We start from the raw sequence: 22462 nt of genomic DNA, 5'->3' as shown, positions 1-22462 counted from the left end.
ATTGGGAGGCAGCAATCCGCGCCCAAATGGTAGACGCATTCTTGGTCTTCGGTCATCTTTTTCTACGGTGCTAGAGACGATGTGAGGTCGACGGCCGGCCATCCATCCTACTGAAGTGATGCACATATGCGCAATTTCGAGCTACCACGTCGTACAGACAAAGAAGACTGTTCTTGGACTCTGGCACGAACGTTTGCGGATGTCGTCTGGAAGCGGAACTGTAATGCGTCGGCGAATCGCTGCGGAATGTGGAGCCTGGGCTGGCCTTTGTTCCATTGTGATGCGGGAAGGGAGAGGAATGAAGAGACGAGCATTTACATCGCGGACCTGCGAGCGATTTCCCATTTTCCATAAAGGAGAGACTAAGTTAATGTTATCCCATCTCCCATAAGGAAGGACTAAGTTAATTCTATCCAGCTCTCCGTACATATATCCCGGTAGAAACCCAATCCAACTCCCCATTTCACCAAGCCTCAAAGTTCACCCCCGAGTCGAAAGTGTGTTACAGCAGCAGCAACTATTTTACTCCAACAAGTTGACGGAGCGCTTGCTGCCCTTGTTCTTCCCAACCTTGCCCAGCTTAGCTTGGAACGAGGAGACGGAGAAGTTGACAGGCTTGGCAGAGTAGTAGGCCTCGGTGCCGAACTGGACGGTGCCGAGATACAGCTGCGCGCTGACCAGCTTCTTCGCCACCAGGTGGTTGAGCAGGGGCGCGAGGTCGAGGTTGTTGAATTTGGGCAGGTTGGTCGTCGCGAACCACGTGTACACCTCTTGGCCGCGGCCGTTGTCGCCGATGTACAGGTTGCTGTTGACGAGGAGTCAGTATGGTGCGTCTATTCTGGAAGGATTGCTGGGGACGACTTACAAGGTTGCCTGAGGAAGCGTGACGGTATCCTGGATGCCGTTGCTGTAGCCCTCGGGCTTGGCATACGAGCCGAAAGCCGCGACCCAGACCATGATTTCGACGCTCTGCTTCGCTGGCATCTGGGAGACAGTGGCGTTCATGTCGGCGAACATGTCAAAGGCGACATTGGCTTGCAGCGGGATGGCGGCGGCGTTCTTGCGGCCACTGGTAGAGGGGCCGCTGCCTGTGGCGTTGGTCAAGGTCCAGGCGGACGAGATGTTCAGCGAGCCGACGTTGCCAATCATCAATGGTAGGGCTGGGGCGTTGAATTGCACGTTGGGGTAGGCGTGCACCTCCACCGGCTGCGAGCTCCAAGACCAGACGGCGTAGAAGGGGTCGAACTTCCCGGTGCCATTGGTGATCTGCGTGCGAAGTGTCAGTGAGTCGGCTACATCACGTCTGGCCCGACTGGAGTGGACCTACAGTGGTGCAAGAGTTGCCCGTGCCAGTCTAGATGCTGCATGTTAGCAATGCCGGGGTCTCGGCAGCACGGAAAGAACTAACGGGATTCCAGGCGTTGTTGTTATCTACAAGGCTATGTCAGTGGCTGCGCTGGTGGCGAATGAATTGTGATACGAACAGGTGTAAGCCTTGGTCTCATAGTCGCCGTATTGGCCACACAGGGTGACTTCAGCATGAGCGCCGGCCGCCGCGCCGACGGCGAGGGTGAGCAGAGAGGTGCGGAGCATGATTGACTCGTGTGAAGGGGACGAAGGATGAGAAGGTTCGTACAGAGATGCAACGATGGAAGAAGTGAATTGGGGTTACAAAGCTTGACAGGAGCTTGGTATTAAACCTTGGCCGTGGGGAGTTGGGAAAATCGCGTGCTCAAAGGCTAGACTGCCTTGAAGGGAAGGTGGAAAGGTTTGAAGGAAGCGAGAGTCGCCATCTACGCCGCATCGTCACGTCTTCTGGCAAGTACAGGAACTTACCAGCTCGCTTGGATGGATGTTGAGAGAATCGAGGGCGAGAGCGGTAGCGGTGGTAATAAGGCTGTCGCCGGGTAGACCTGCCCAGGCGCACGTGTCATGGGCTGGGAGGGCAGCTGAAACGGGAAACTCTGCGGCGTTCCATGGCGTTCTGGACCGCTGGTTGTCAACTCGCCCATCACCGCCTCATGACGGGAGCCGAGACGAGGCGTGTCAATGTTGGATCGACATTCGGCACGTGCTCGGTAGGTGGAATGGTCCGGTAGTTGGCGAGGTGGCGGGAGTGGAAGGTGTCAAAGGCTTGTCTGGTGCTTGAATTGACAAGCGGGCCAACGGTGGCGTTCGGCAGCTCGCGGGTGATGCAAACGGCTGCGGTGCATACCCGAGACCTTGGCGTTGCTGTTTGCGCCCCAGCCTCGCCACAACAATGCCTTGTGGGGATTTTCGTCCAGCAGGATAATACCTCACGTATAGCGGTCTCTTAGTGGGAAAATTGTCGTCCACCAGGACAATAAGTCTCGTATACCTGACTCTGACCAACCTGGTGTCGCAAACAACCTGGCGTCTGTCAAAGGGAACGACCATCGCAGGAAGCGTGAAAGCACCGCAAACCCGCCTCCATCAATGTTCTCTTGGCAGCAACAGTATGACGGTATTTACCCGTCACGCTTAGCCATGTGCCATGAAATGTTGTACGCCGTTGACGATGCCCAGCGCGAGGCAAGTCGAGTCGAGCAGATATTTCTGGAAGGGGGAACACGCCCGAAGAACATTCCACGAGCCACAAAATGGCAAAGGCTGGGTGCCGCTAAATCAAGGTTCTCGGCTCGGGCGCACGGGCGGCACTTACTGTGGGGACGCAGCCTTGAAGCTTCTTTTAACCTCGAATTTCAAGCCACAGCCTTGTCGTCGTCAACTTCACCTGGTAACCGCGGCTACTGCACCTTGTTACTATGGCCACTGCAGGCGCAGTGTCTTGAAATGTGTGTCGGAATGCCCAATGCGGACGTACGGATGGTTTCGGTTGCGAAAAGTAAGCCTCGTACCACGAAACCCAAGTCTATGAAGAAAGCAAATCGACGACAAAGACGAACTCCAAGCAAGTGACTCGATCCCCAACAACGCCTCTCCCCAACAACGCCTCCCCCCGTACCGAATCCCCACCCACCGCCTTTTTCTATCTATCCCCAGACGCCGAACCGAGAAATCAACGATTGCGCCACCCAATGAATCTCACCAAGGCCGAGCGCTCGCCTTCCCAAGAGAGTCCACACGGAACCCAAGCTGCGCAAGGGCCAGCGGTTCGACCAAGCCACGGCTGTCAAACACCCACTTGGGCTCACGCATGCCGTCTGCCAGCCTCTCCCAATCCAGGTTCTCGCGAGCGTGCTGGTTGGCTGTGGTCTCGTGGTCGGAGCAGAGGTTGCAGTCGCTTGCGCAGTCGGGCTCTGAGCGCAATGCAACCTCTCCACCCCATTGCCCGCCGAAACCGGGGATGGTCGTGGTGCTCTCGCTGATTTCGTAGCGCAGGCCTCCCATGTCCGGCACGGGCTTGGATGCGCGAGCAGCTTCCTCGGACTTTGGCGGGTAGCTGAATTGGTCCCATTCGGTGAGGATGAGGACGGCGGCCGCGTCGCTGGTGGCAGAGTACGCATCGGCGTAGACATTCACCGCAGTGCGCTCGCTGAGATTGCTCTTTTGCGCGAATCCGCGAAGCTCGGCGTCAATGTCTTCTTTGCGACATTGGGGGTCGAAGATTGCGATCTCGCGCGGCTCTTCGCCCCAGAGGTGCTTGACGACTTCAGCCGCTTGAGATTCGCGGGTGTCGGCGGTGTCTTTTTTGAATGCGTAGCCGAGGAGAGCAATCTTCTTCCCTCGAAGGCTACCATTCAGTTTCTTAATCACTGTATAGCTAGTCAGCAGGCGATTCGCGTAACGAGGGGATGCAGCAGGAGACATACCAAGCTTGACGTAGCGTCTGCATTGCCATTCATTGATGCCCACCACGCTGCGCCAGTAGGCTGCAACCTCAGGCAGATCCAAGCTCTCGGCCAAGTACGACAAGCTGAGGATGTCCTTCTTGAAGCAAGACCCACCAAAGCCCAAGCCGGCTTTGAGAAATCGAGAGCCAAGACGAGGGTCCTGTCCAATGGCAAAGGCAACGTCGTCCACGTCGGCGCCAGTCTTTTCACAGATGGCGCTGACAGTGTTCATGCTGCTGATTCGCTGTGCCAGCATGGCATTGGCGACTAGCTTAGAGAGTTCGGACGACCAGAGACCGACGGTCAGGATGGACGAGCGAGGAACCCAGCTGGCGTAGAGGCTGGCGAGACGCTCGCTTGCAACATGTGCGGCTGGGGTTTGTGCGGCACCGATCAGAATGCGAGATGGTTGCATCAGATCCTTGATGGCCGTGCCTTCAGCGAGGAACTCTGGGTTGGAGAGCACCTCAACGGGCATGCCGGGTCGGTATGAGCGGAACACATCGCGGATGACATCTGCCGTTCGGCATGGCACGGTGCTCTTCTCCACGATGATGATACCGGGCTTGGCCACCATGGCGACCGAGCGCGCAGCAGATTCAAACATGGAGAGATCAGTGGCCGCCCCGGCACCAACACCAGCGTTCTTGGTGGGAGTGTTGACGGCCAAGAAGACAATGTCGGCGGCAGCAATGTGCGTGTCGCAGTCGGTGGAGAAGAAGAGATTCGGCAGTCTCGTTGGAGTCGAGTCCTTGAGTTGCGCTTCCGCGGAATCCCAAGGGTGGACGCCATCCCAACCGTCGCGGGCAACACGGACCACGTCGTAGAGACCGGGCTCGTGGATGGGAAGATGTTTGGACTGCCACCCAGCGATGCGGTCTTCGCTCTTGTCGACTACGGTGACCGTAATGTGGGGGTTGAAGTAGGCAATGACTGCCGCAGTAGGTCCACCTGCGTCTCGTTAGTGGTGATAATTCGCCTTGGGCATTATGTAAAACGTACCGACATAGCCCGCTCCGACGAATACGACGTTACGGGTTTCCGCCGTAAAGTCCGAAGGAACACCCTCATTGTCGAACAACGAAAGCGTCTTGAAGTCGATTTCTTCGTAGCCCGAGTCGATGGAAGTACAGCTGGAGTTGCGTGTCTTGTTACCAAGCGGACCGGCCGCATCGATAGAAGACCTGCACGACCTGCACGAAGTGCCACTCGAGGTGCGAGAGAATGTGAAGGGCGAGCCAGAGCGGCTCGAGAATTCGGAGGAGCTCATGACTTATTGTCCGAGACAAGTGCGAGGGCAGGATACGAGAGGAATGAGACGAAAGGACGATGCGTATTGCACTTGGAGCGATGGAATTGGCGTCCTTGATATAATACCCCTTTGGCTCTGAGCCGGCACCGGCGCATATGCTACGATCACACCGTTCACGTCAGTGCGTGATACCATTGCACCCTGTGGCTGCTCCTGCTTCATCGTGCCGTGGTTCGTCGCTGAGCATGTCGTTCGCGACCATACCGCAGTTGGGCATTTCCGCGTGCATTAGTGTGTTTCGAGAAGAACTCTCAGACAAGCGAGGCTGGCAGGCCGGAAAGAGTTGCTGCAAAACGATGGCTGGCGGTCCTCGATGACATTGGCCAAGCGAGCATGTGCTGACGGACAAGGACAGCCGTGGAGCGATTCAGCCTGACACGGCTTGTTCCTCGAGATCGGGGAGTCGTCCGAGTCGTGTAGCCTTGCGCATTCAATAGCGTGGACTGTGGCGTGGATGGCGTTAAGGCAAATGTATCCACAAAAGCGGTGGCGGAGGAGCAGGCGCAGCCGGGAGGTGCTTAGCGACGCCGTGGCTACAGCATTTCCAACCGGGAGATTCATGATGTTCAGCCTGGTCAACGCGGATGGCTTTGCACAAGCGAAGAGCGGCTCGTGGCGATAGCATGTCCAACCGTGCGATTCGCAGCAAAGACGCTGATCAATGCTGCCAGCCTTGTGGAAGCGATGAACGCCTCGTGGGGTTGAGGCAACTCCACGCTGGCTTGGCAATGCGCCGTGGCTTTAAGGTGGCGGGAAGTTGAGCCGCATGTTCCAGAAGATGTTCAGAAGGGGTAGTTGCACGGAGGAAGTTCAGCCTACCCATGTCGCCATGCGGTGATCGCGTGGCTGCGCTAGCGCCGGATACTTGCCGAGCCTCGTGGAAAGATCTGCCGGGTACCGGTGCACGGGCATCGCCCATAAGCGAGGCTTAAGCTTTTATATTCGCTTTTGCCACCCAATTGCCGACTATCAAGCATTCCCAAACCCACTTGTCGCGTGCTGCCTCGCGAGCCTCACGCAAGGTTCAACATTGACAGCGCTAACACGCTTACTCTTGCTCTCTTTCCAGTCTCAACGGTCTGCCAAGGTCTAGCCACTTCGTTTTCCGGCATCTGGTTGCGATGCAACCACACCTGTGCCAGTCTACGCGAGGCTGTGGACTCCATACTCTCGCATCATCGCATCAACACCTCGGCGGTTACTCCTTTCTGCAACAACTCCCATGGTTGACCATCTCAATGGCTTCACTGCCAAGTCGAGACCCGACCGCCACGCATGGCGCCTCCGATCGCGAGGCCTCCATCGCAGCCTCGCTCACTCCATCTCCCGTACTCATAAGGCCTCCATTTAATCCTTCCGAAATTGCAGTGGCACCTCTTGTCTTCCCACCAACTCTTGTCACTCGCTCGAGCCCATCGTTTGTTGGAAAATGCCCCGACCCGTTGACCTCGCCCTCCGTGAGGGAGATTATGACAATGTCCTTTCGGCCTCCGTCCAGGAAGACGTGAAGCAAGACATTGTCGGTCCCCTCAAAGGCGAGCAGCAAGTGCCGCTTGCCAAAGTCCCTTCGTTCAGTCTTTGGTCAAGGCAGAGTTATAGCTTCTTGACGAGGAAGTCGTCTTCGGGCACTTCATCGTCTGGGGCACCGACTCCTGCTTTGACTCTTTCCCGCGCTCCTTCGGGCTATGCGTCTGTACGTTCACTGATACAGGGATTTTCTGTGTTCATCACTAACAATTCCATGCAGGAGACTGCAACGCCCGTGGATGACTCTCGGGATTACTTCTCTACTTTCAAGCTGTCGCGAAAGCTCAGCTACGCTCTCAAGCAGGGAGAGATCCCTCGCACTCGATCGAGCGTGTCCACCAAATCCGTCCCTGAGGAGCCGGCCTCCAGCAGCGACGATGCATCTTCTCTCGAATTGCCTTCCACTGGAGCTACTCCCTCCACCTACGAGGCCACCGACGATTCTTCCATTGGCGTGGCACGCTCCGTCGACAACATTTCCGTTGATGAAGCTTCCATTCGCTTGGCACGCTCCGTGGACTTCTCCGTTGGCGTAGCACGCTCCGTCGGCATCGCCGTCGACGATGCTGCATCCGAGCAAGGCGCCAACGTTACGGTCTTGCCAGTGCCTCGCATTCCTGAAGCCGCACTGCGATCTACCAGTACGCCCAACCTGCATCAGCCTACCGCCCGACCTGTCCTCCCACAACGGCAATCTTTGCCAACTATCACGGACGAGACTACAGATGTCTCTTTCCTTGCTCAATTGCAAAGCCCGGAATTGAACCTGGCCCTTCGTCAACCTTTGGCCGCCTTCCAGCCTCCGCGACCGCGCGTGCAAGACATTGACGATGATATCGACATTGAGATGGCCGACGGTCAACACCAAAGAGTCGTCGCCACTGCCGACGATGAAGGCGTCACCCCCAGCGACTCCGCGAGCCAGGACTCCAATACCAGCATCTGGGGCCGGACCAAACAGATGTACATCGACACATACTGCCCAACGGAGACACCCCCATTGCTCCTGCCGACCGGCCCGACCGACGTGGAGAAGGTATCGTACCTCAAGACCAACCGCATCCCGCTGTATGCCTTTGGCGTCTTCTCCTTCCTGAGTCTCTCCGCTGGCATGTGGCTCTTCACCGTCTCGACCGTCTACTTGTACTGGTTCGGCGCCGTGGTCTTCCTCTTGCAACTCTACCTGATCATCTCGTACACCGTCTCCATCTGTGGCAAAGACTACGACTACAAGAAGCACCAGAAGATGGTGGAAGACAATCCTATCAACGAATTGACCGCGCCCACCGTCGACATCTATCTTCCTTGCTGCAAGGAGCCCATCGAGGTCCTGGAGAACACGTACAAGTACGTCACCGAGCTCAAGTGGCCTGCCGGCAAGATCAAGGTGTTCGTCTTGGACGATGGTGCCCAGGATGAGGTCCGAGATATGGCTGCCAAGTACAACTTCGAATACATTGTGCGCGGTGATCGCCCTCGCCTGAAGAAGGCTGGTAACCTTCGATGGGCCTTTGCTCGCACTTCGGGAGACTTCTTTGCCATCTTCGATGCGGTAAGTTGATGTATGTTGTCCACCTACAGTGATCACTGCTGACCATCATAAAGGATTTCTGTCCCCGCCCCGACTTCCTCAACGAGATTATGCCAATTCACATGTCCAAGACCGACACCGCCATCGTGCAGACTCCCCAGTTCTTCCGAACCTCGGACAAGCAGACGTGGGTCGAGCAGGGTGCCGGCTCGGTGCAGGAGCTGTTCTACCGAGTCGTCCAGATCAACCGCAACCGCTGGGGCGCGTCCATCTGCGTGGGCAGCAACGCCGTCTACCGCCGCGAGGCATTGGCGGAGGTGGGCGGCACTGCCGAGATCGGATTCTCCGAAGACGTCCACACCGGCTTCTACGCCTTGACTCGCGGCTGGAAGGTCCGGTACCTTCCTCTCTGCCTGGCCTGCGGCATCTGCCCGGACACCCCGAAAGCTTTCTTCAGCCAGCAGATGCGCTGGTGCATGGGCTCCACCACTCTCCTCACCAACATGGACTTCTGGAGATCCTCGCTCAGCCCCGTGCAGAAGATCTGCTACCTCTCCGGCATGATGTACTACTCCGCCGTCTCGCTGTCCATCTTCCTCAGCCCCATGCCCGGTTTGATGATGATCTGGGCGCGCCCGGACTACGTGCACTACTACAACTTGGCCTTCGCCTTCCCCTCCATCCTCTACTCTCTGATCGCCCTGCGACTCTGGGCCAAATCCTCCTACGGCCTGAACGTCCAACATATCATGTACATCCAATCTTTCGCCTACCTCACCGCCATCAAAGACCGGCTGTTCGGGCGAGCACTAGCCTGGGTGCCGTCGGGAGACACCAAGTCGCACAAGAACAACAAGTACCGCAACATGCGCATCCTGGCTTGCTGTTGGATGGGCACCATCTTCGCCACGCTCATTTCGGGCATCACGTATCAGATTCTGCGCGGGGGCTTGATCTGGTATGATACGATTCCGCTGATCTGTTTGGACACGTTTAATCTGTATATTGCTCATCGCTTCTTGTTCTGGCACGGGAAGATTTGATTTGCGTTTGGGATGGGTGGCGTTTTGGTAAAAGGTCCTGGGTATAGACTAGATGTCAATTCAATGCTGTTGATCAGCTTCACGCACAACTCCACTACTCGTTTATACTTTCGAAGGCCTATCAACACCTCGTATCGTACATTGCGTATTGTTGGAGAGAATGAACGAGCGGCTAGTGCTTACGTCTCAAGGCTGACGCCGAGAAAAAGCGGGGCCGCCGTCGACCTCTTATGAGGCTTGTCGAGCATGACGCACGCAGTCTTTGCTTCTCGCCATTCCACAGCGATGGTGGGAAGGAAGACCAGCGGGAAGTGTGGGAACTGCCGACGTACGTTGTCATGCTTGCGCAACGAAAGACCGATGCAAGCTAATCACCAGCTGGGCCCCACGCAGGACGCAAAGTCAAGGTATGGCAACGTCCTGACGCTCGTTCAGAGTGACTTACGGGTCACAGTGCGACTTGAAGCACCCCGCCTGCTCGCAGTGTAACCGCAGTCGACTCAGCTGTCCAGGCTATGACGTTCAAGAGCGATTTCTTGTCGTGCATCCCACCAAATCCTCTACCCTGGCCTCGACACCCAGTCCGCCCATCATTCTCATAAGTGAAGTCGATTTGCTACGCAACGAATATGTCTACAGACTTGAGCATGGCCAGTTATGCGCCCGGACCTGGATGCTGCCAGACGGACACTTTTCCCGTCAGTCTGCGCTACAATTCATCCCCTCGCGGCTTGGAGGAAGCCAAGCGCTGGATGATGCTGTAAGATGCATAGTACAAAGAGGTCCGAGCGAGAAGTACTATCTCAAGGCGATCCGAAGCCTCCAGACTGCGCTCGACGATCCTGTGCACTCGCTTACCACCGAAACGCTGGCTGCTGTCGTTCTGCTCTACACGCACGAGGTCTGCGTCTCACCTTCTAAACGAGCTTGGATCGTGCATGCCAATGGACTGCTTAGACTTCTTGAGCTTCGAGGCCCCGACGCGGTGACTAGTGATCTGGATCGGTCAATACGTGGGTGTGCCCGTTGATTCTTACCGATCCTACCGCTGACGTTTTCGTAGTCCGCGATCACATTGGCACCATCTTCTTGAACGTGGTGCAGGCACGCAAACCATGTTTCCTGGCCGAGAACGATTGGAGGCAAGTCATGATGCCGAATGGAGTGCCAAACTTCCTGAGCCTGAGCGTTCATCTACCCGGCCTTCTCTGCCAGTACGAGGAGCTACGCAGCGCAAAACTGGACAAGACATCCGGTGATTGGATCGAGGGTCTTTGTCAAATGCATCAGCAGCTTTGGCTTTGTCTTCGACCCATCGATTCTGGCGGCTTGGACTGCGCCAGAGGGGCTGACACATCGGTGGAGCCCGTGGATGTCCTTCAGCACGCCTACGAGATTTCGACGCTTTCCTTCGTCATTCTGACCAGCTACCTGCTTGTAAATCTCCTTGGGCCCTCGCTGCCACGAAGTCTCGGCACCCCCAGAGACTATTCTCTTACATACAAAGACATTGTCGGCACGGAGAATCTGTGTCGCCAGCTCGCAATCCACACCAAACGCAGGTATTTCTCGATCAAAGTCGCCGACCCAATCGCCGCCTGGGCTTGCGGCACTCCACTCGGCCTTCTGTTGAAGAGGGCATTGCTGGCTTCGAGCGGGATTGGGGAGCATCCACGACCCTTTGAACTTATTTCAAAAGACCTCCGCGACTGCTTGCTGGATACAGACTGACTCCATGAGCTCAGTCTTGAAGTAGCAAGAGTGGATGACAATGTATTGCACGAAATTCATTGCAGTGAATGCAAGACCGGAGAAGGCTCAGCAGCTAGTCATCATTCAACTTGAGCATCTCCAAAGAGTCGAGCCACAACCGACGTTCTCCTTCCTCGTCGTAAGCCCAAGGCTTGTATCCCGGCTCGCCGAACTGTGCGTTCTCCGGTAATGCTGCACTGACACCGCAGTCTTCCATGTAAAACTAGTCGACTCCACTCATTAGCGAGAGCAATGTTCCTTGGAAGCATGATCAATCAGACTTACGCCTCCGACGCCTTCGTACTCTTTTCCAATAGCCGCTAGGACAACGCTGGCAGCGCCTTGCTCAACGCTCTTCATGGCCCGCTGGATGTTTTCTTGCTGAATAACTATTCCGACGAGCGCATTCATCAGCATATTGGCGACTTGGGGGAGTCACAACCAGACAGCATCCTAAGGCGGGCATACAATTGTCCATGACCGGCCGAACTTGCTCGTCATGACTGTTTAGCAGGCCAGTCATGATCCCTCCCGGATGACTGATTCATCATTCGAAATTAGCAAGCGGAAAAATCACGGGTAGACGCCTTGCTCGCACAGACACCACTTACACGCTCGTGGAGTGCAGGCCTTGCGATCCATAGCGACGCTCAAGCTGTCTTCGATTCAGTACACGTGCCGCGCCAGACATACGCGGGGCCCCACCTACTTCGTTGGACATCCAGATGTTGCATGTCTTCGAACTTGCGTATCCTGCCTGACCAAGAAATTAGCACCACGAAGCACGAACAATGCGGCATGGAGGACGTACGAATGCATCATACCCGCCCTGCTCAAAACTGTAATTCCCAACCTTGACTGAGCCCATGTGGTGGGCGGAACTCGCGACGTTGACAACGCGACTGCTGAAAGTGGGCGTCGAAGCAGCCAGAAGCAGTGGCTTGAGCAGCTGAAACAGCAAAAAGTGCGCCAGATGATTGACGGCGAATTGCTGCTCGAATCCGTCTTGGGTGAGTTTGAAGGGTGTCATGGCGATCCCTAGTCACGTTAAGATGCAGGCTGACGTGCTGCCAGAGGATCTCGGCAACACACCTGCATTGTTCACCAACACATTCAACTTGTCATCATCCTTTTTAAACTCCTCTGCCGCTCGCTTGACGGATGCCAAACTCTGCAAATCGCACTGGATCACCTCGATCCGCGGCTGCACCCCCTGCTCTTTCCAGTGCGCTACAATGTCATCTCGGACTCCATGGCCTTTGGCCAGATCACGGGAAGTGAAGACGACTTTTGCACCAGTCGCCGCAAGCGCGCGGACTTCTTCGACGCCGATGCCGCTGGAGCCGCCGGTGAGGAGGATGGTTTTGTCGGCGAGTGCACCGATGACATGCTCGTCTTGAAGGATAGCGTGAGCTGTCGGACGAGCGTCGCCTGCGCCCTTGGGAGATGCGTGTATGGCCGCATATTTGCCCGAGTCTTGGAAGGTGGGAGGCATGTTGAGGTGATTAAACGACGAGATACTTGTGCAAAGCCCGTGTGATCTGGATGTTTGAGAGGTGGGAGGAAAGTGGTTCGGCGCAAGGTGGCATGTTTATATAGACATGAATGGGACGAGGGGCGGCGGTCTTGGGGATGGAGATGCGTAGAACTCGCAAGATTCGCCAGATCCGGCGCTCTTCAACATCAGTCTGGCTGACGCATGCCGTGATGTGGGTATGAGAGCTAAAGGAAGTGCATCGTGCGAGAGGCAACGCAAGGCTCACGGGGCCATACCCAATTTTGAGTTTCTTAGCTCGCAGGATTGCCCAATCCGGGTAAGAGCGTCAGGCGGGTGACATCGAGGTGATGAGCGGTACAAAAGACGGGAGAGAAGCATGGCATGCATCAGCTGGCATTGTGTAATGTATGATACAGGTCGTCCTGGATTCGAAGCTAGCTTCTTCATTGGTTCGCGACGTAGTTTTGCTGCTCAAACAGGTATCCTCGGACCTTGGCGTGCTTCAGTTGCTCCATATACCGTTCTGCGCATCATAGTCAGTAACAAGGTCCAGCAATATGCCACACCCATACAGCCTCTCTCTCGTGCACACTGCACTCCCTCTAGACCATCCACTCACCTCTCAGATGCGCACACTTCTCCAAATGATTCACGCCCTCCTTGCGATAGCACTTGCCCATCTCCTCCCGGATCAATCGCGCCATCATGCTCTGCACCCACTGCTCGCGGATGATGGAGTCTTGCGCCGCCTTGAGGGCCTTGTTGTCGCTGTAGTCCACGCCATCGAAGGTGGGCGGCACGGTGGGTTTTGCGGCTTTGAACGACTCGGATTCGGGGGTAGGCATCTTGGGGGTCGAGGTGGGTGGGAGGTGGTCGCTACTGCGGGTCGAGAGTATTTTGCCGCTGCTCGCGCCTCGCAATGGGCATGAGGCGGTGGCAGGAGAGGCGAGGGGGTCGAGATGGATGTGAGAGATGGGAGTTGAGGATCAATGGCCCGCCGCGCATCTGCGAAGCTCGGCCGGCCGGCGCCAAGACTGCTCGGCTTACTTGCTTCGACTGTTTAAGCTGGACCAACTTCAGCTCACGTAAGCTGTGCACAACTTCCAGCCTCAGCGGTGCACAACTTCAGACCATCCATGCCGTATATAGCAACCAGTCCTGCTTCAGGCACTGGTTGCGCCCGAATCTCCGTAAATCTCGCATAAGCTTACAACGGCCCTCACATACACCCTGCTTTCCGTTCTTCTTTGCCCTTGCCGCTCATTTCGCGGCGTTGCTTGCATTCACTCATTCTAGCAGCCTTGTGACGATCATGTCTACCCCCAAAGCCATCCTAATCACCGCTGCCTCGGGCAACATCGGCACCCAGCTGGTCCCACTACTCTTATCTCAGAATCCCCCGCCGAAACTTGTCTTACCTACGAGGAACGCGGAGAAACTGAGGACTGCATTTCCCTCAATCTCCAAGGCTGGAGGTAACGTCGTCATCCCAGAGGGCACCGTACAAGACCCAATCTGGTTTCAGTCCATTATCCACGACAATCATGTCGACACCGTCTTTCTGTGCCTCACCGGTGCCGACGAGCTCTACTCCTCCCTCAACGGCCTGGACGCCATTACTCGCGCCGGCACGGTGAAGAAAGTCATCTTCCTCTCCATCATCGGCGACTTCACATCTGATCAGGGCTTCAAAGAAACCATGCGCACCCGTGCATACCCTCACCTGTTCGCGAAGGTGTTGATCGAGCAGAGACTGCTGAATGCCGAGTACCCCTTCGAATGGACCGTTCTTGGGCCTACGCTCTTCTTCACAAACGACAACTTTATGAAAGCCCACATTATGCAAAAGGGCGAGATAACTTCTCTCTCCAAACACGGAGTCAACAAGATCTCGCTTTCGGACATCGCGTTGGCCGTCCGGAATGTTGCGTACGACACGAGTGGAGCGTGGAATCGCAAGAAAATCCAGCTGGGGACGGAACGGCTTTTCACCGGCGCGGAGATTACGCGACTGTGGTCCGAGGCACTAGGTAAGCCGTTGAAGCCAGGCTATGCGACGAAAAAAGCCATGGCGCAGGTCGAACTGGGCATGAGGGCTGCATATCAGTCGAGCGTGGAAGGCATGCAGCTGGCGCGCTCGCGGAGGATTGTACATGAGTATCTTGAAGACTATGGCATGTCAATGTCGGAGAGCGAGTATGAGGAGCAGGTAAAGCTACTTGGGAAGGAGCCTGATTCGTACGAGCTTTTCGTCAAGGAGACGGCGCAGAAGTGGTTGAGCGACGAGAGTGCGGCCTGAATGGAAGACTTCTATCCTATCTCGACAATCGCTAAATTCAACGTTCCCTTCGATCAAGCAAAGCAGGAGCACATCTCACGGGCTCACTCGCCACAATCTCCACCTGCCCCCGCCTCGACTTCCACGTCCTCTTCCACCGAAACGGCAAACTTCTCCTCTTCCGCCTTCCTGTCTCCGCCTCCAACCTCGCCCTCTCGTCCGCCTTCTGGCCCCAGAAATCCTTGCCGTGCGCCGGCATGCCGTAGCTGACTTTCCACCTCCACTCGTGGAATTGGATCTTTTGACTCGCTTCTACCTGTGTGAGGAGGTTTGTGCGTAGGGTTTGGCAGGTGGGACAAAGGGAGGGGAGGTTCCAACTTTGGTAGGGGTGGGATGTTGGGGTGCAGGGGTGGGAGGAGTGCAGGGATGGGCAGGGGATGATGGGTTGTGGGGAGAAGAGGCTGTGGCCGCAGGTGGAGTAGATGTAGAATTTGTGGCAGCACATGATGGTGTTGGTTATTGTTGTTGCAGTGTTGAAAGACTACGCATGGCAAGATGGCTCGTGAGTGTAATACTCGCAATCCGATGGTCTCGACATGACGACTTGATTGCTCTTTGTCAAGCCGGATGCGCGGGTGCGGACAAAGACATGTCGGTATGAGAGCTGTCTTTGTCTGAAGACCTCGCCGTCTTGGGCGATGTTCTTTCAACACCAGCGAAGAAGACCAGCTCCACCACGTCGTCGTTGCTCATCGCTTTTGCACGTCTGACAAACCATCATTAAGGCACTTCACTGGTCTGGAGCAATGGCCGGGAAAGTCAAGTACAAACCCATGCCCCGTCATACACACCCAGCGCACAGAAAACTGGCCATCCGCTCAGCACAAGCGCCGCCTTCTCCTACCGCAATCACCACCACTTCCCCCTTGAATGCCACCAACACGACAGTGTACCCAAAACTAACAACCGCCGGAATCGTCTGGCTAACAATCCTATCGACATTCGTCATCGTGTCGATCGTCACCGTTTGCTGGCTGCTCTTGCGCTGTCGAAGAGGCGCAGCAAGAAAGCAACGACACCCCAATGGACACCGGTATCATCCCTCGCTCGAGGTGAGCGATGGTCGGAACGAGTTCGCGGTCTGGAATAAGAATGCGATGGACAGACGGAGTATGCTGGCACAGCCGCAGGCGATTGCTATGGGCATTAGGAGGGAGCCGCATCCTGGAGTGCCCGTCATTATCGATGAGGTGCACGGGAGGCCGGAAACGGGAAGAAAGAGAAAGGGGAGATACTATGGTGGTGCTGCTGCGAGTGGAGGGAACCGGGGAACTTGGGGAGAGGCATGGAAGAGATTTAGCCAGATTGGGAAAGCGTATTGAGAGGTGTTATTGCTGGTGGAGTAGATACAATCCCGTCATGACCATCATTGATCTGATGTAATGAAGAATGAGAGCGGGGTGTCGTCTCTTTGTTCACGCTGAAGCGCGATTAAAGTTGCTGACTGGCCCAACCCCGCGGACGTCCGTGCACGCGGCTTGGCGAGGGCCAGTGTGGACCCGCGTGCAGCGGCAGAAGAGCACAGCAAGGTGAAGTGAACTTCTGCTTCGAGCTCCACCACCTGCACTCTCCATCTCCCGACTCCTCGCTGCCTCTTGTTTTGGCTTCTCATCCTCATTCCCTCCTTCCCATCCTCTCCGCCCTCCACGCCACCCCCCTTCTCCCAGCGCCATCCCTCTTCCCGCCTTCTCACCCGACTACCTCGTCTTTGTCATTGCACCTCAATCCCCCGACTCACGCCAGTCCCTCGCCCAATCGAGTACTATCCAACACGCACGCCCATCTGAAGGAGACTTCAGTGCAAGAGTGGCTCAACACCACACCCCATCCCGCAATCGGCAGCACACTCCGCATCCGGCAGGTTGCTAGGAAAGGAAGATGGTGGAAGCGGCGGACGGGCAGCAGCCGCCAACATGGAAGTTTACACAGTAAGTCTTGCCCTCTCGGTCACAGTCTTGCATGCCCTGGACGGAAGGAGGCGTTGAACCGCGGTGGGATGGAACAATTCGATCGATTGGAGCACGCCGGCGTTCACCATCTCACTTCCACCATCCGTATGACGCCATGTTATCCACCCTCAAAAAGGCCATTCTCGACCGCACCAACCTTCCACGCGATGATTTCCCCCCCGATAAATGTGAAGAAGAGCCGGAGGAGCTGCTCGCTCCCATACCCGCAGAAGAGGAGGACGACTTCTTTGTGGAGTTTCAGCACCCCATTGAGTCTCCAGCACTAGCCGGACCCCTCACCGCCGCCCTCGATCAGTCCAATCATGCGTGTCCCGTTCCCCATGGATTCTGGCATGAGACACAGTGCGACCCAATGCTCTCACTTTGGATTACCCGCGTGCTTTGTTCAATTCAATGTAAGCAAGGACTCTCGCTGACTGACCACTCCTCCCACAGATGCTTTGGTGACAAGGGCGACGTCGAGGATATCACAGAAGCCGACATAATCTCTACCGTAGAGTTCGATCAGACGGGCAATTACCTCGCCACCGGTGACAAGGGCGGCCGCGTGGTCCTGTTTGAGCGCAACGAAACCAAAAAGACCTGCGAGTACAAATTCCACACCGAATTCCAATCACACGAGCCCGAATTCGACTACCTCAAATCCCTCGAGATTGAAGAGAAAATCAACAAAATCAAGTGGTGCCGGAGACAAAATGCCTCGCACTACCTTTTGTCCACCAATGACAAGACAATCAAGCTGTGGAAGGTGTTTGAAAAGTCATTGAAGGTGGTGGCCGAGAACAACCTCTCCTCCGAGCTCACTCCGGCCGGTGCTGCAAATGGTGGAGGGCCGGTGCGATACCCTCAGCAATTCCGAAGCGTGGCAGATCTCAAATTCCCCCGAATGACCCATCATGACACCGTCGTGGCCGCCGTTCCCCGCCGAGTATACGCCAATGCACACGCCTACCACATCAACAGCATATCCGTCAACAGCGATGGTGAGACGTTCATCAGCTCCGACGACCTACGGATAAATCTGTGGAACCTAAACATCCAAGACCAGAGCTTCAACATTGTCGACATCAAGCCCGCGAATATGGAGGAGCTGACCGAGGTCATTACTGCTGCGGAGTTCCACCCAATCAGTTGCAACTGGTTCATGTATGCATCGAGCAAGGGCACGATTAAGTTGGCAGACATGCGGCAAAAGGCATTGTGTGACGAGCACGCCAAGCGTGAGTGTCAAGTCCGTGGATATGAATGTTTCAGATGCTAATCAATCCCACAGAATTCGAGCAGGAAGAAGACCCCGCCTCCCGCTCCTTCTTCTCCGAAATCATCTCCTCTATCTCCGACGTTCGATTTTCCTTCGACGGCCGCTACATCCTCTCCCGCGACTATCTCACCGTGAAAATCTGGGACGTCAACATGGAGCGACAGCCGGTCAAGACGATCCCCATCCACGAGCACCTCCGACCCAAGCTCTGCGACACGTACGAAAACGACAGCATCTTCGACAAGTTCGAAGTCGTCTTCTCCGGCGACGCCAAGAACGTCATGACGGGCAGCTACAACAACAACTTCATGATCTACCCGAGCGAAGAGGGCAAGGACACGGAGGTGGTGCTGCAAGCCGACAAGTCCGCTTTCAAGGCCAAGAAGGTCGGCATTCCGACGCCCATGAACTCCTCCACTTCTCCCACGGCGGGCAAGAAGGGCAGCCGGGCGAACAGTCCTACCCCTGGGGGAGCGCAGCGGATGCGCAAGGAGACGGACGCCGACCAGATTGATTTTAACAAGAAGATTTTGCATATGAGCTGGCATCCGCACGAGGACAGTATTGCGATTGCTGCTACGAATAATGTGAGTTTCTGCGATTGTCGTGAAGACTTAAGCAGTGTACCCGAGGCTAATGTGTTGCTTCAGCTCTTCGTCTTCTCGGCGCTCTAGATTGCGGCCACACCTACGCACCCATGAGGATAGGAGCATTGGGTGGGGAAGGATGACAATTGGTGCTAGATGGCGCGGCCGTTTGTGTTTCGCGGCGCTCGTGATCAGGGGTAGTGGAGGTCAGAGTGGTGGTCACACAGGCTAGATACGATACGCAGGGCTGAGGGGCAGTGCCGATGAATGAGACCTAGATTTATGCAATGACTTGTGTTCCTGTTCCGAATTGCATTGTGATGGGTGACAAGCAGTGTTTGGACTCTTCTGTTGGAGTCTAGATGATGCTATGCTGTCGCTTTGTCTGGCGAAATGTTCATTGCGTGGGAAAATACCGCTTCCCTCCACAACGTCTATCGTGACGAGCTCGTGGGTGCAGACGGCCGTGAACCCGCACCAGCACCAGCACCAGCGCCTCCCGCCCTCGACCTTCCGAGATCCAGCGTCTTGAACGTCACACCTCCTGTTTGACGCGGCGCACCTCCCCCTACACCCCCTGGTCTTCTCGCACCCGCGCCACCACTCCTCATCGGCGCTGCGTTGGTCCTCATTGGTCCACCAGTCCTCATCGGTCCACCAGTCCTCATCGGTCCACCAGTCCTCATCGGCCCTCCACTTGTCCTTCCACCCCTCCCTCCAGCAGCAGCACCACCAGCAGCCCTGCCGCCCCTCCTCGCAGGCCCACGCTTCCGCTGCGCCCCCCTAGCCTCCTCCCTCTTCTTCCTCGCCGCCGCCCGCGCCTGCTCCTCCGCAGCAACCTGATCATAAACAAAAGCCGTAACCTCCACGCGATCCCCAAAGTCCTTCGCCGTGCTTTTGCTAATGAAGTACCGCTCCGGCCGCCTCCGCTGGGCTACCACGCTGTTGCGCTGGATTTGCTTCGACAGCGGGCTGGACGGGTCGGCGTGCGAGCTGCGCGCGAATTGCGTGGCGTAGTTTTGGAGCAGGTCGTCGGTGCGTTGCGAGGCCGTGGGGAGGGTTTTGGTCAGCGCTTTGTTGTAGTGGTAGCTTCCTGTTTGCCATTCTTGGGCGTAGGTGAAGGCTCCGAGGCGGTGGTGGGTTGGGGAGGTGTGGAAGGTACGGGTGGGCGTGGGGCGGGTTTTCTTGGGGATGCGTATGGCGCGGAGAGCGCATCGTGGACACGTCGCCATGGCTGGAGATGGAATTGGGAGATGCAGAGGGGGGTGGTAGAGGTGAGATGGGTGGAATAGATGGAGTGAGGAAGCATTGGAGCTCGGGGAAAGTTCGGCGAGATTTTTCATTCCAGCTCCCGTCTCGGCATCACGACTTCATCCCTCCCTCCTCTCCCTCCCTTCCCTCACACTCCATTCGCTACACACCAAGAGAGGAGCAACACAATGGCATCCGCAGCAGCAGGCGCAGCTCGTCGTGCCCCGACACGCGCCCCTTTCCTCGACCCCACCCATCAACGCGGCCTCACCTCCCTTCTCTCCCGCACATACGGTAAACCCGTACATCTCAACCTTGTCCCGGTCAAATTACCCCATCACGACCCGGACATCCTAGCCCAATACATGGTCCAAAAACTCCGCGACCGCAGAGCTCTCCCCCGCCGAATCGTGCGCGACGCAGCCTGGAAAGCAGAACTCCCCACCGCCGAGCAACTAATCCGCAAAGAGCGAGACCGGTACGCGCGCGAAGTAGAGCAGGCGCGCGACCCATTAACACTCGCCAAACTGACGCACGGTGGCGTCGTGGAGTCCGTCACGGGGGTGTTGAAGGGTTTGACACTGAGCCAGGTCAGCTCGGTGGCGGCCAAGACGGCGGGCCGGTTGTCGCCGCGTATCACTGCCAATCGGGCGGATGGCAAGGGGGCTATTCGCGGGACGACGAAGAAGGCGCCGACGCATATGATTCGCGGGACGGTGAAGGCGAATACGGCGCATGCGTTGCGCGCTGGCAAGCGGAGGATTGGGGCTTATGGTGTGCGAGTTACGCTGGGGTATACTTGAGATTGGTTTGAGAGTCGAGGATCTTGAGAATGTCGAGTGGAGAATGAATCAGGACTTGCTGTGCCCCTGGTCGAGCATTGAGAAGGCCGGTGCGTGCTAGTACAAAGGATTTGGGGCAGTCGCGTGGTGAAGCCCGAAGACCAGCTCTTCGCATCCTCTTTGCAGATTTTTGCGGCCGACGCGATTGAATGTCCGGGTCTATGCCTCGATGCTCAACATTGACTGGCTGGTATGGGAGTCTGGACGTGGACACAAAGTCTTCAAATCGGTGGAGGATGGCCACGCCATCGATGAGAGGCCTCGCCGGGCAACCAGGATTTACAGAGAGATATCGAAATGGAATGCAATATTCAACAGCAAGGACTCGATCGGCACGATCTTGGACATTGACATGTCGCCGTGAAAAGACTTTGAGCAATTGAAAAATGGGAGGAAGTGGTGTTGGAGTGATGATGTTCCCGTTGGACGTAATCACGTGAGTGTGACTTGTTTCCCATGACGTCCAACATGCTTATTTCCCTCTGCAGGACCCTCTCCGGTCTCCCCTAGTAACAACACTGTGCCACGTAACGCTTTTTCACTTCTACAAACACCGTTCTCACGCGACTGTTGAGGTCTCGCCGTCTCTTCATCCTTCTCCCTTCAACACTCATCACCCTTTCATCAATCCACCCATCAACAAGATGCCTGTCACGCATCCCAAGGCCATCGCCGCCTCCTCCAAGAAGGGCGTCGTTGTTCCTCGCCAGGGAAAGCACATCAGTCGCGTCACCGTCGGTCACCACAAAGCGCTGAACTCCGACCTCCAGCGCCTCAAAAAGGGCCTCAAGCGTGGCGATGTCAGTCCCATGCAGCTCTACGCCATGGTCAAGTCGGCCGTATCGCACGCTGAGGGCGTGGCGCCCTTCCTCACCGCCAACATCAACCGCAGGTACCACGTCGAAGCAGACCGCGACGACGGCCGCACCGCTGCCCAGAAGGTTTTTAGCATCCCCGAGCTTGTCCAGGAGATCGTCTTGTACCTCGACATCCCCGACATCGTGGCCATGAGCCGCGTCAATACCCTCATTCGCCGCACCATCGACATATCGCCCTACATCAAGGAGAAACTGTCGCTCGTCGACGCGCCTACTGCCTGGGATGATTCGAAGGAGTTCTACGCGCCTTTCGCGTCGTGCCTCAACTTCGTCGGCGGCTTCGTCTGCGAGCCTGATCCTAATGAGTACCGCGCGCGTATGGTGCCCATGGGCAACGTGCTCCTCGTCAAAGCCAAGTTCATCCTGAGCGACGAGGAAGGCGAAGTCGAAGCCTTGCCTACTGAGATCGGGTCCGCGTGGCGCAAGATGTAAGCCAGCCAACGCCACCTCACCTCACCCTCATTCCCATTTCACGGCGCGTGCTAACAACCCCCCGTCACCAACAGGTTCATCTGCCAACCCCCTCCCACCAGCGTCAAGGCGTACGTGTCCTGCTGCAACGTCTACAGCTACGACTACCAGAAGATGTGCGACTCCGAGGTGTTTGTCGACGAAGGCATCACCATCGGCGACTTGCTCGACTCCGCAAAGGAGACGCTGGGCCGCCACGGGGACCACTATCGTAACACCGAGCTGCGCTTCGAGGGGTACGTGCCGGTTGATCGTGACGATGAAGTTCTCGACACCTGGTCGATGGAGAAGATGAAGGAGTTCTTTTAGGAGTCTGCAAGGGCGACTATAGGAGTTTCGAAGGGAATTCCGACGGACGGGGATGCACTGTGTCTGTGTGTGTGGCA

General features: G+C 56.4%; 12 protein-coding genes across 12 annotated transcripts; 7 read left to right on the top strand and 5 right to left on the bottom strand.

Moving 5' to 3' along the window:
- Nucleotides 1-437: 437 nt before the first annotated feature.
- On the bottom strand, nucleotides 438-1883 carry BDY17DRAFT_192938 (concanavalin A-like lectin/glucanase domain-containing protein). The gene is made up of 5 exons (XM_033730023.1): nucleotides 1485-1883; nucleotides 1409-1431; nucleotides 1328-1354; nucleotides 866-1266; nucleotides 438-805 (listed from the first exon to the last, which is right to left on the bottom strand). Exons 1-5 carry the CDS (start codon nucleotides 1591-1593, stop codon nucleotides 523-525), a joined length of 843 nt encoding a protein of 280 aa, XP_033587005.1. The 5' UTR covers nucleotides 1594-1883; the 3' UTR covers nucleotides 438-522.
- A 1183-nt stretch (nucleotides 1884-3066) lies between these two features.
- On the bottom strand, nucleotides 3067-5085 carry BDY17DRAFT_326336 (uncharacterized protein; the record flags this gene model as incomplete). Its single annotated transcript, XM_033737500.1, has 3 exons — nucleotides 3067-3737; nucleotides 3795-4766; nucleotides 4818-5085. 3 exons carry the CDS (start codon nucleotides 5083-5085, stop codon nucleotides 3067-3069), a joined length of 1911 nt encoding a protein of 636 aa, XP_033587004.1.
- Nucleotides 5086-6105: 1020 nt separating this feature from the next.
- Nucleotides 6106-9368, top strand: BDY17DRAFT_301760 (nucleotide-diphospho-sugar transferase). The gene is made up of 3 exons (XM_033734299.1): nucleotides 6106-6820; nucleotides 6875-8206; nucleotides 8260-9368. Exons 1-3 carry the CDS (start codon nucleotides 6557-6559, stop codon nucleotides 9226-9228), a joined length of 2565 nt encoding a protein of 854 aa, XP_033587003.1. The 5' UTR covers nucleotides 6106-6556; the 3' UTR covers nucleotides 9229-9368.
- A 489-nt stretch (nucleotides 9369-9857) lies between these two features.
- Nucleotides 9858-10959, top strand: BDY17DRAFT_326334 (uncharacterized protein; the record flags this gene model as incomplete). Its single annotated transcript, XM_033737499.1, has 3 exons — nucleotides 9858-9988; nucleotides 10048-10241; nucleotides 10292-10959. The coding sequence occupies 3 exons, from the start codon at nucleotides 9858-9860 to the stop codon at nucleotides 10957-10959; spliced, it is 993 nt and encodes a 330-aa protein (XP_033587002.1).
- A 94-nt stretch (nucleotides 10960-11053) lies between these two features.
- BDY17DRAFT_255089 (uncharacterized protein) lies at nucleotides 11054-12475 on the bottom strand (the record flags this gene model as incomplete). The annotated part of the gene is made up of 7 exons (XM_033731493.1): nucleotides 11054-11203; nucleotides 11266-11361; nucleotides 11462-11519; nucleotides 11592-11635; nucleotides 11690-11737; nucleotides 11792-12018; nucleotides 12073-12475. The coding sequence occupies 7 exons, from the start codon at nucleotides 12473-12475 to the stop codon at nucleotides 11054-11056; spliced, it is 1026 nt and encodes a 341-aa protein (XP_033587001.1).
- A 446-nt stretch (nucleotides 12476-12921) lies between these two features.
- On the bottom strand, nucleotides 12922-13323 carry BDY17DRAFT_326332 (uncharacterized protein; the record flags this gene model as incomplete). The annotated part of the gene is made up of 2 exons (XM_033737498.1): nucleotides 12922-13001; nucleotides 13098-13323. 2 exons carry the CDS (start codon nucleotides 13321-13323, stop codon nucleotides 12922-12924), a joined length of 306 nt encoding a protein of 101 aa, XP_033587000.1.
- Nucleotides 13324-13601: 278 nt separating this feature from the next.
- On the top strand, nucleotides 13602-15166 carry BDY17DRAFT_301739 (uncharacterized protein). The gene has a single exon (XM_033734298.1). It carries the CDS (start codon nucleotides 13791-13793, stop codon nucleotides 14775-14777), a length of 987 nt encoding a protein of 328 aa, XP_033586999.1. The 5' UTR covers nucleotides 13602-13790; the 3' UTR covers nucleotides 14778-15166.
- On the top strand, nucleotides 15167-16214 carry BDY17DRAFT_301738 (uncharacterized protein). Its single transcript, XM_033734297.1, has one exon. It carries the CDS (start codon nucleotides 15563-15565, stop codon nucleotides 16136-16138), a length of 576 nt encoding a protein of 191 aa, XP_033586998.1. The 5' UTR covers nucleotides 15167-15562; the 3' UTR covers nucleotides 16139-16214.
- A 152-nt stretch (nucleotides 16215-16366) lies between these two features.
- On the top strand, nucleotides 16367-18931 carry BDY17DRAFT_301737 (WD40-repeat-containing domain protein). Its single transcript, XM_033734296.1, has 4 exons — nucleotides 16367-16744; nucleotides 17222-18006; nucleotides 18060-18634; nucleotides 18698-18931. The coding sequence occupies exons 1-4, from the start codon at nucleotides 16695-16697 to the stop codon at nucleotides 18719-18721; spliced, it is 1434 nt and encodes a 477-aa protein (XP_033586997.1). The 5' UTR covers nucleotides 16367-16694; the 3' UTR covers nucleotides 18722-18931.
- On the bottom strand, nucleotides 18909-19918 carry BDY17DRAFT_301735 (uncharacterized protein). The gene has a single exon (XM_033734295.1). It carries the CDS (start codon nucleotides 19864-19866, stop codon nucleotides 19069-19071), a length of 798 nt encoding a protein of 265 aa, XP_033586996.1. The 5' UTR covers nucleotides 19867-19918; the 3' UTR covers nucleotides 18909-19068.
- Nucleotides 19919-20012: 94 nt separating this feature from the next.
- BDY17DRAFT_192670 (uncharacterized protein) lies at nucleotides 20013-20782 on the top strand. The gene has a single exon (XM_033730021.1). The coding sequence runs from the start codon at nucleotides 20074-20076 to the stop codon at nucleotides 20686-20688; it is 615 nt and encodes a 204-aa protein (XP_033586995.1). The 5' UTR covers nucleotides 20013-20073; the 3' UTR covers nucleotides 20689-20782.
- Nucleotides 20783-21371: 589 nt separating this feature from the next.
- On the top strand, nucleotides 21372-22385 carry BDY17DRAFT_326327 (uncharacterized protein; the record flags this gene model as incomplete). The annotated part of the gene is made up of 2 exons (XM_033737497.1): nucleotides 21372-22033; nucleotides 22112-22385. 2 exons carry the CDS (start codon nucleotides 21372-21374, stop codon nucleotides 22383-22385), a joined length of 936 nt encoding a protein of 311 aa, XP_033586994.1.
- Between the last annotated feature and the right edge of the window lie 77 nt (nucleotides 22386-22462).

This window comes from Neohortaea acidophila (genome assembly GCF_010093505.1).
Source record: "Neohortaea acidophila strain CBS 113389 unplaced genomic scaffold BDY17scaffold_9, whole genome shotgun sequence".
NCBI classification, from domain to species: Eukaryota; Fungi; Ascomycota; class Dothideomycetes; order Mycosphaerellales; family Teratosphaeriaceae; genus Neohortaea; species Neohortaea acidophila.
The sequence above is the reverse complement of the archived record's forward strand: the minus strand, read 5'-3'. Positions and strand labels throughout refer to the sequence as shown.

Excerpts from the sequence above, each read along its gene's own strand:
- BDY17DRAFT_192938 (XM_033730023.1), bottom strand. The coding sequence starts at position 1,593 with ATGCTCCGCACCTCTCTGCTCACCCTCGCCGTCGGCGCGGCGGCCGGC. Across the intron at positions 1,267-1,327 it reads CGGGCAACTCTTGCACCACT|ATCACCAATGGCACCGGGAA; the intron begins GTAGGTCCACTC and ends CTTCGCACGCAG. Across the intron at positions 806-865 it reads ACGCTTCCTCAGGCAACCTT|CAACCTGTACATCGGCGACA; the intron begins GTAAGTCGTCCC and ends CCTCGTCAACAG.
- BDY17DRAFT_301760 (XM_033734299.1), top strand. The coding sequence starts at position 6,557 with ATGCCCCGACCCGTTGACCTCGCCCTCCGTGAGGGAGATTATGACAAT. Across the intron at positions 6,821-6,874 it reads CTCCTTCGGGCTATGCGTCT|GAGACTGCAACGCCCGTGGA; the intron begins GTACGTTCACTG and ends AATTCCATGCAG. Across the intron at positions 8,207-8,259 it reads TCTTTGCCATCTTCGATGCG|GATTTCTGTCCCCGCCCCGA; the intron begins GTAAGTTGATGT and ends ACCATCATAAAG.
- BDY17DRAFT_301739 (XM_033734298.1), top strand. The coding sequence starts at position 13,791 with ATGTCTACCCCCAAAGCCATCCTAATCACCGCTGCCTCGGGCAACATC.
- BDY17DRAFT_301738 (XM_033734297.1), top strand. The coding sequence starts at position 15,563 with ATGGCCGGGAAAGTCAAGTACAAACCCATGCCCCGTCATACACACCCA.
- BDY17DRAFT_301737 (XM_033734296.1), top strand. The coding sequence starts at position 16,695 with ATGGTGGAAGCGGCGGACGGGCAGCAGCCGCCAACATGGAAGTTTACA. Across the intron at positions 18,007-18,059 it reads GTGTGACGAGCACGCCAAGC|AATTCGAGCAGGAAGAAGAC; the intron begins GTGAGTGTCAAG and ends TCAATCCCACAG. Across the intron at positions 18,635-18,697 it reads CGATTGCTGCTACGAATAAT|CTCTTCGTCTTCTCGGCGCT; the intron begins GTGAGTTTCTGC and ends GTGTTGCTTCAG.
- BDY17DRAFT_301735 (XM_033734295.1), bottom strand. The coding sequence starts at position 19,866 with ATGGCGACGTGTCCACGATGCGCTCTCCGCGCCATACGCATCCCCAAG.
- BDY17DRAFT_192670 (XM_033730021.1), top strand. The coding sequence starts at position 20,074 with ATGGCATCCGCAGCAGCAGGCGCAGCTCGTCGTGCCCCGACACGCGCC.